This window comes from Myotis davidii, unplaced genomic scaffold (assembly GCF_000327345.1).
Source record: "Myotis davidii unplaced genomic scaffold, ASM32734v1 scaffold648, whole genome shotgun sequence".
In the NCBI taxonomy this organism is placed as follows: Eukaryota; Metazoa; Chordata; class Mammalia; order Chiroptera; family Vespertilionidae; genus Myotis; species Myotis davidii.
The window spans coordinates 2,002,621-2,012,637 of record NW_006299603.1 but is presented as its reverse complement, the minus strand read 5'-3'; the positions used below and the strand labels follow the sequence as shown (position 1 = coordinate 2,012,637).

General features: G+C 39.7%; 1 protein-coding gene across 1 annotated transcript in view; it reads right to left on the bottom strand.

Moving 5' to 3' along the window:
• CNOT6 (CCR4-NOT transcription complex subunit 6) overlaps positions 1 to 10,017 on the bottom strand; it is a 35,009-nt gene that overhangs the window by 13,432 nt on the left and 11,560 nt on the right. The window contains exons 4-6 of the mRNA XM_006775412.2: positions 1,704 to 1,793; positions 1,539 to 1,607; positions 9 to 124 (exon numbers count right to left, since the gene is read on the bottom strand). Coding sequence (XP_006775475.1) covers positions 9 to 124; positions 1,539 to 1,607; positions 1,704 to 1,793 — 275 coding nt within the window. The remainder of the gene's footprint in view (positions 1 to 8; positions 125 to 1,538; positions 1,608 to 1,703; positions 1,794 to 10,017) is intronic.

Here is a 10,017-nt window from a genome sequence, read left to right as displayed (position 1 = left end):
ATTTCTTGAATAATGGCCTTTTTCCTGTAATCCCAATTTAGTGCCCATGATGGACAGTAGCCATACAACTGCCGGGTCGCATATTTATCACAAAGAACATTATAGCACATGACAGAAAACAAGGCTGTAGGAAAGATAACTTTACTTATTCAACACGTGGCAGAAATAAAGCACACAGTTATTTTCAATAGTCTTCACTTAAATGCCGTTTGACTTTATTGATTCCATATATTCAATAAAGTCGAATATAAATACAGTCAAATGATGAGGAAAGGCATAAACATGAACAAACTATGAAATGATGTACTACTTGCCACAGAGGTATGAACAAAAGGTTCCTAAGGTAAGACTAAGATCTCGAGCTCTCAGCCTCTAAGACCAGGGCTCCTCATTTTTGTGCTCCTTCTGTTAATGTAGAATGTGGAAATCTGACAGTTATTTTTCTTAATAGACATGTCTAGTTTTCTTCTATAGAGCAATGATTATTAATCCACAAAGGGAGGAAAGGGGTATCACAGACCAAATCTTATTACAAGTTCCCAAATTATTTTATTTTTAAAAAATGTTTTTATTGAATTTTGGAGAGAGAGTAAGGGAGAGTGATAGACAGAAACACCGATGAGAGAGAGACATCATCGACTGGCTGGGGATCAACCCTGCAACCCAGGCCTGTGCCCTGACAGGGAATCAAACCAGCAACCTCTTAGTTCATGGGCTGACGCTCAACCACTGAGCCCATGGGCTGAGCCCAAATTATTTTCATTCAATTTAAGTTAAAAGGAAATCAGAGTTCATTAATTCAATTTCACTCTCAAGTAAGTTTTGGCTATCTTTCAATTTTGAAGTATCAATTACATTTGGAACATACTAGGGTTTAGAAACTTCCAATATAAAAAGATTTTTGTGCCGAAACCGGTTTGGCTGTGGATAGAGCGTCAGCCTGCAGACTGAGGGGTCCCAGGTTCGATTCCGATCAAGGGCATATACCTGGGTTGCAGGCACATCTCTAGTGGGAGAAGTGCAGGAGGCAGCTGATCAATGTTTCTCATTGATGTTTCTAACTCTCTATCTCTCTCCCTTCCTCTCTGTAAAAAATCAATAAAATATATTTAAAAAAAAGATTTTTGTATATTCATTATAACTGAATTTGATCAATACTTTATCAGAAGGGTTTCTTAACAGTAGCACTACTGACCCTGTGAATAAATTCTCATTGTGGGGCGCTGTGCATTGCAAGATACTTAGTAGCATCTCTGAGATGCCAGTAGCACTTCCCCAGTGTGACAACCAAAAAATGCTTCCAGATAATTGCCAAGTGGACGCTGGGGAATAAAATCACCTCTGGCCGAGGAACACTGTTGTATAGCATACTTTCTATAGGGTGACAGAGAGGCCAGGTGAGCAAGAATTAAATCTTTATTATTAACTCCCAGACCAGATTAAGTATAAGCACTCTACTGTAACACTGCCTATAATCTAATATTGTCAGGTTTATAAATATCAAATAAAAATAAGCGTTAAAAAATAAGGCTACCAACCAGTTGGTCTTGTTCTGTCTGGTTCTTGTAACATAATCCAAGACCTTGGAGGTGGTTGTTCTGTTGAAACTAGTAGAATATTAAACACAAAATTAAGCAATATTCTTACATGTCTTCCTAAAAAAATGGTTTAAATAAATGACCACTTACTTCTTTTTGCAGTACCTGCCAAATTATCAAGCAAGTAGTTAAGTAGCCTTTTTGTTCCATCTGGTTCCTGATAGAGGTTCAATATATCCAGGGTAAGTGGATTTCCTGGAAATATTTTTAAAATAGATAAAATAAAATCAAGTCAAGTACTAAAATATTTTAAAATGGAAAAACATACCTAAATTATCAGGTCATCTATAACAATGCATATAGTTACTAGTAACATACCAAACCAGAAAAAAAAAATATTTTTTTACGTGAAGAGTAGAAATCATTTACACCATCTTCTACAGAGGTATCCAAAACTTATTATTAATGGATGATGCCAATGTAGAAGACACCTCATAGTGCCCTGCCTTATCAATACTTTCATAATCTGAAGCAAGTGAAAATGGATTGGGAAAGAGCGTGGAGGACTGGGTAAGGGAAAATAATAGCCAATATAATAACAAGAAATTTCCTAAAAACATATGTAGTCTGGCCCCTAGATTTAAAAAAAATCCTACTGAATAAAGTAACAAGATAAGGCAGACTTGGTTTAAGATTGTCACTAAAGAAGGGGAAAAAACCCAGGGCTGTGAGCCATCCATAAATGCAACAACTATTTCTTACGTGGCACAAATGAAAACAAAAGCAAGAGTCTCAATCCTCTCAGAGGGACTTCTTACGCACATAGGAGGTTAGTAAACATTAAAACTATTTAAGATGAAATGCCCTGCTCTTGAGATAGTCAAGTATCCTTCATAACAGCTGAGTTAATCCCTGTTATAGAAGTTCCCAAATTATTTTTGACATTAACTAACATATAAGATCTCTTTAATTTTAATATTCTAGGATTCTAATAATTATAACAGTAAAAATGTGCTCCTATAAGTGTAGAGTATGTCTTTGCAGGAGGACAAGTTACAGCAGTATCATATGTGTACAGTCCTTGATAGAGACCAAAGCTCTGAAATTTTTAGTCACAATCCTCTGAGACAGGTATAGTCATAACCTGAGAGCTGCTATAACCACTTGTTAAAGAAAGCTTGAGAAAATGAAGTCAACTAAAAACGTCTTAGTACCAGGTAAGCAGCTCATTATAACTACACCAAGAATAATGTTATCTTTTTACTACTTTCTAATGCAAAATATTTAGAGGCAACTACTGACTACTTATAACTAAGTGATTCTCCCTTCTAAGATCTTTCTTAATAAATTAAAAACCACCCCCACACAGCATCTGTATGTGACTCTAATAAATGCAGATGAAGCCAAATGGTGTGTTTCCCCCAGTGAATGCTTGCTTTTTGGAATTCATTTAAATGTCAAATTAATCTGCTCTTCATTGCCTGGAAAAGTAATACAGGGTCTTCCCCCCCTCCCAAATGTATATACAATGTCTGTAGATTCTATTACATTTTGAAAAAGAAATGTATGTTAATAAACACTGCCTTTATAATTATTCAAAGTGTGTATACATTTTTGGGGGACACCCTATATATAAGGGTTGGCAAAAGTAGGTGTACAGTCATAATACAAAAATTAATAAATAATACAAGAATAAACTATTTTGCATACTCACAACTGTAAACCTACTTTTGCCCACCCATGTACACAGGGTCACGTTAAGAACAACACAATTCTGAAATTAAAACATGTTCTTGACGTGAATAAAAGAAGTCGCTTCTGGAAAGTAGCCATACTTTCCCCTATTCTTCCTGTTAAGCACAAATAAAATGCCTGTGTCTTATGTATAAACAAACATAAGACTGAAATGTGGTGAGAAGGCAGAACGGTAGAGAACCCGGACCTAAGAAACATTTAGTGGTGAACTCCATGGGATTAATTTTTGCCCCATATATCCCAAATGTGGAACTGAGGAAGCCAGCAACACAGAAACACCATCGTGTGCAGAAAGAAAAAAAAATCCCAACAAAAGCCAAAGGACCAGGAAAGCACAGCCTAACAAGATAAAACCTTTGGATAATAACAGCTCTGCTTCTGCTAGACACCAGAGAAACTTGTGAGAAAGTAAAGAGGAGCCCCAAGTAGGTAGCTGGGACTTTTATCCCCTCTGGGTAGTAAGACTTCCTCCTCCATCCTGTGGTGTCAGCTCAACCCACAGTAAAGGGGCGGCTCTCCACATCCCTTCTGGGAATGTCAGAGGAGGCCGAGGAGAGGCAAGATTTTTATCATTGCCCAGCAGTAATGAGGTCACCTCAATGCAGTAACTATGGAGACCACACAGAAAGCCAAAACTGCCATCTCCATGCATGTGACCCTCAACAGAGGCTAGGGGGAATCTGAACTTCTACCTCCTTTGGCAGTAAGGAGATAGTGTCCCTAACTTTCCCTGCCAGTGCAGTGTTAGAGAAAGCCAGCAAAACCAGAAGATTTAAATTAACACAACATACTATGAATATGTCCAGTTTCAAGTGAAAAATTACTCATTATACCAAGAACCAGGAAGATTTCAAATTGAATGAAAAAAGACAGATATAAGATTCCAATCGTTATTAGAACGATCTGATAAAAACACAGCAAGCATGAAAAACATGCCTGAGATAAATGAAAAAATACTCAGTAAAGAAAAAGAAAATTTTGACAAACAGAACACACACAAAAGAAATGAAAATATTAAAATAAAAAATAAAATAAAAACCGCAGAGTCATGGAAGCAGAGAACAAAGAGCACACAGCTGAAAAGTACTCAAGGAAATGATGGTTGAAAACTCCTCAAATACACCAAAAACTAAAGGAATCCATACCAAACCACATGATAATTAAACTAAGGACAAATAAAAATTTTTGAAGACAGAGAAAAAAAGACACTTACCTGGAGGGGAAAACAATTTGAATAAGAGCTGATTTATTGTCACAAACTACAGTGCCCAGAAGAAAGTGGCACAATATTTTTCAAGTGCTAAAGAAAAAAAAAGAACTATCAATCCAGAATCCTATACTGTGAAAATATCCTTTAGGAATAAAGAAAAAGAATACAGACATTCTCAGAAACTAAGAGAACCTGTTGCCAATAAATCTACCCTAAAGAACCACTAACGGAAATTCTCTAAATAGAAAGAAAATGATAAAAGATGGAACCTTAAAACATTAGGAAGGGGCTGGGGGAGAGAAGCTTTCCTTATTTTAAATTTTCTAAATCATCTTTGGTGGTTAAAACATTTCTTATAACACTGATTTGTTTCTAAATGTATGTAGAGAAAACATGTAAGACAATTATATCATAAATAGGGGTAAAACTAGAAGGTCATAAAAAAAGTGAAGGTTTCTATACTTCATTCAAACTAGTAAAATGATAATACCAGCAGACTATATTGACTTGTCCTATATAATAAAAGGCTAATATGCAAATAGACCGAATGGTGGAACAACTGAACAACCAGTCACTATGACATGCGCTGACCACCAGACCAAGGTGGGATGCCGGGTGCTGTCACTGGGATGAGCCTCTGGTGGTTACGGAAAATTCTTTGCTCCCACGCTCCGCGGTCCCGCCTGGTGCTCGCACCTGCTTCCAGCGCCCCTCAGGGCTCCTCCACCTCCCCTGGTCCTGAATGGCGATTGGTGCCTCTCACACCCACTGCTGGCACCGGCCCTGCTTGCCCCTGAGGCTTCACCACCTCCCCCTGCTCCTAAGGAGCGATGGGGCAGCTGACAGAAAGGGCACTGGGGGCCACGGTGGGGGCATGGAGGATGGGCCAAGACCCACCCCAGTGCCCATTGCAGCCGCGCAGCACATATTTCCTTTCAAGGGGCACAAATTCATGCACTGGGACCCTGGTATATATTTAAAACAAGATCTACAGCAACCACTAAAAAGATATACAAATAGATAACTCAAACACACTACATACAAAACAAAATGGAGATGTAAAAAGATGTTCAAGTAATCCATAGGAAACATGACCCAAGTAGGTACTGTCCATGAGACACTTACTTCAAATACAACAATATAAGTGAGTTGAATGGAAAAAGATATAAATCATACAAATAATAATTAAAGAAGAAGAAGTGGCTACATTAACATAAAATAAAAGGGATTTCAGAGGAAGTAAAATCACCAGAGTACCATTATGTAATGTTAAAAGGTCAATCCCCAAGAAGACATAGCAATTCTGGAAGTGTAGTCACCAAGCAGCAGAGCTGAAAAATATTAGGCAAAAACTAATAGAAGTGAAAGGACAATAGAGAAATCTATAATTATAATCGGAGATTTCACTAATCCTCTCTCAACAATTGATAGAACTAGACAAAAAAGTCCACAGTGTCATTAATCTAATAGACTCTAGGTTAATATATAGGATCAAATAGAGATTTATAGAACATTCTACCCAATAAAAAACAAATACATATTCTTGTCCAGTGCCCAAGGGACAAACACTAGGGTAGATCATATTGTGGATCATAAAACAAATCTTGACAAATTTAAAAGAAGCGAAATCATACAGAATGTATTCTTTAGCCACAATAGAATCATATTAAAAATCAATTACTGAAAGACAATAGGAGAATCTGCAAACACTTTGAAATTCTGAATAAGCCATGAATCAAAGAGAAAGTTTCATGGGAAATTTTAAAATGCACTGAGCTGGAGAACCAAGATGGCAGCATAAAGGTACAGACCTGTGCATACTGTCTCCCACAACAACATTGAAAATACCAACTATAAGACAAAACAGCTATCATTCAGAGCCATGGGAAAGCTGGCCCAGTGGAAGTTCTACAACTGGAAGGAAAGAAGAACACTGAGACTGAGTAGGATATGCAGAGGTGCCAAGAACAGAGGTACAGAGTCATGCGCCAGGTGGGCTGCAATTGGATGTATGGTTTTTTTCAATCGAAAGGGGTTACAAACTCTCAAATCCACTGAGCTTGTTTGGGGCGGGATTCTGAGGTCCCAGACCCCTACTGGGAGAGGCAGGGCGGCCTTGCAGTGGGTCGGAAAGCGAGAGTGGCTTTCTCGTGGAGCTGCTCGCCGGCACTTGGGGATGCGGAGAGGTGAGGAGTCACCGAGAGGTGAGGAGTCGCCATTGCTGTTTGCTCCGCCCTGGTGATTCCCTGAGACCCCGCCCTACTCAATTTACATCCCCACCCAAGCTGTGCCAGTGGCACAAAAGGAACCACCTGCGCTTTTGCAGCTTAACCCAACAAACTGCAGATTTCAGCTCCTCGCACCCATAAGGGACACGCTCAAGAAGCAGAATCAGGTTCGGAGGAAGCCAGAACCGGACCCAGTCACCTTACGCAGAGGGAGGCCAGGGAGCGGGCCTAAGCTGTCAGTAGGACATCCCGTGAGGGCTCCCAGACTGTGAAAGGGGGCAGGCCAGGCTGAGGGACCCCTCCCCCACAATGCATGAATTTTTGTGCACTGGGCCTCTAGTATATTGATAAGGATCTGTTCTGAGAAATGTGTCCTTAAGCAATTTTGTAACTGTGTAAATATCCTAGAGTGCACTTACACATAGATGGTATAGTCAATCACACGCCTAGGCTATATGGTAAACTACTATTGTATATGACGATGTGTTCCATCATCAACAAAAACATTATGTGGAACATGACTATAATGGAGGCATCGTCATAAAAACATTAAAATAATTCCATTTTAAGTTCCAAGTAACCATGCGGCATCCCCTGGCAGAAGAATAAGCACATAGCTCAGTGGCGCAGCACAGAGAGTCCACAGACCGGCTACACAGGTGTGTCCGACGGGTTTGAAAGAGGCAAAAGCCAAAGCAACTCAATGGAGAACAGGCTTTCCAGCAAATGGCGCTGCAGCAACCAGACATCCACCGCCAGGGGTGTGCACGCTCACACACACAGCCGTGAACGAAGCCTCTCTTCTTTTAAGTCGATGCTAACTCAGAATGGATCACAAACCTAAATGTGAGAGATAAAACTCAGTGCAAAACATAGGAGAACATCTTTGGGATCTAGAGCTATTCAGAGTTCTCAGGGTTGACACCCAAAGTAGGATCCATAAAAGAAAAAACTGATAAACTAGACTTCATCAAAATTAAATCTGTGCTATGTACAAGACCCTATGTTAAACTGTGATTTACGATAAATACATAGGGTGGGGCAAAAGCAGGTTTGCAGTTGACTGTATGAAAAATAATTCAATAACTAATAAATAATAAAAGAACAAACAGTGTTTCACATACTCACAACTGAAAGCCTACTTTTGCCATAGCTTGTATATTTGGTTTTTCTCCAGTGTTCCTGGCACAGAACCCCTAAAACTCTTGAAATTTCCTAAGTAATTCTAAAACATTCTATTTCTTTTGCATTAAAGTGACAAAATATTAATAGTTAATTCTGGTGGTCAGTATATAAATATACTTTGCTACATTTTATATTTGCGGTTATAAAATTTAAAAATAAAAAGGCCAGGCTTACCACAGAAATATGTTAACAGAAAAAGGCATTTAAAGCTCACACTTCCCTAATCTCTAAGACTTAACAAGTTTATCCCACACAGAAAACTTTCCAAAGCACCATTTATAAAGCTAACATTTATTCAATATGGTTTTATATACATTTGTAAACGTATTATTTGCCTTTTTCCATTTTGTTTTTGTGAACATTACTTACTAGTATATGATATACAATAAATGTACAGAAATAAACCTCATTTTATTAACTGTATTTTTAAGAAATAAAGTGTGCAATTTTTGAAGACTTCATTATGTGATATTTTTTAGAGAGACATCAAAATATCAATAGGCTTTACGCACTCTCTGATCTGGGAATCGAACCCACAACCCAGATATGTGCCCTAAGTGGGAATCAAACCCGCCACCTTTCAGTGCATGGGATGGACAATATCCAACCAAATGAGCCACGCCAGCCAGGGCCATTAAGTGACTTTTTTAAAAGAATAAATTATAAAGTAATCTACAAGACTGGTGAAGAATCACTTATATTGATAAACATTTGTAGGTATTGACATATTATTAAAATGACTTTTAATATTGCTGGTTTCAAAAAAAACTTCCCGCCCTAGCCAGTTTGCTCAGGGGTTAGAGCGTCTGAATGGTCCTGGGTTTGACTCCAGTCAGGGCACATGCCTGGGTTTTGGGCTCGATCCCCAGTAGGGGGCATGCAGGAGGCAGCTGATCAATGATCCTCTCTCATCATCGATGTTTCTCTCCCTCTCTCTCTCTCTCTCTGAAATCAATAAAAATATATATTTTAAAAAATGTTTCCCTCATAGTTCTTACTGGATCAAATTCTAATATATTAAGGAAATCCACATAAATCAAGTTTTTAAAAAATACTCTTTAAAATACTTTACTAACAGGTCCAAATTTTCTACTTACTGTTTCCTATGCTTTGTGAGAATCTCCATTGTTTGAGATTTGAACATTTTAAAAAGCTGTTCACAGCATGATGACATAAGACAAGTATAACTGAGGAAACCAAGATGGCGGCATAGGTAAACACCGGAAATTGCTGCCTCCCACAACAAATTCAAAAATACAACTAAAAGACAAAACGGACATCATCCAGAACCACAGGAAGGCTGGCTGAGTGGAAGTTCTACAACTAGAAGGAAAGAGAAAAGCACTGAGACTCAGAGGAGCTGCGGAGGTAAAGTGCAGAGGTTCAGAGGCGCACGCGGAAAGGGCTGGCAACTGAGGACACGGCTGGCTTTTTGAATCAGGAGGGAGTCATAAGCCCCCGACTGCTCTGAACACCGGTTTCGGGAAGTCTCTGGGGACCCGAACTCGTGCGGAGAGAGACTGGACTGTCTGGCAGTGGGCAGAACTCGGAACTCGAGGGCGGCTTTCTCTCAGAGGTACTTGCAGCGATTACTCGGACACTGAGACTGAGGGCAGGGCTGAGGATCCGCCATAGCTGCTTGCTCCACCCTTTGATTCCCTGAGACCCCGCCCCACCCAAGCTGTGGCAGAGGCTTTTGCATATGAATGCCCTGGCCCTTTGCAATCTGAAAATTACCTAACAAACTGCAGCTGGGCCAGACAGACCTAGAACTTCCAAGAGAAGGCCCAAGGCTCCACAGCAGCTTACACTGCTTCACAGCTGGGCCTCATCTGGGCACCTCCAAACTCCAAAAAAGGAAGGGGAATCTGCAGATATTTTCGTAGCTCCTGCTGGGTAACCTCAGGAAGAGACTAAATTAGCCCCTCCTTAGATCCAAGAGCCAGTGTACCCAGTGGTCAGAGTGGGACCATCCAGATTACAACTCCTCAGATCCATAAGGGACACACTCAGGGGGCAGACTCAGTGAGCACCAAAGCTCCACTGAAACAAGTCTTGCCCGAGAAGGGTGTCTCCAGCACAGAAGTTCTCCCACTGTAGA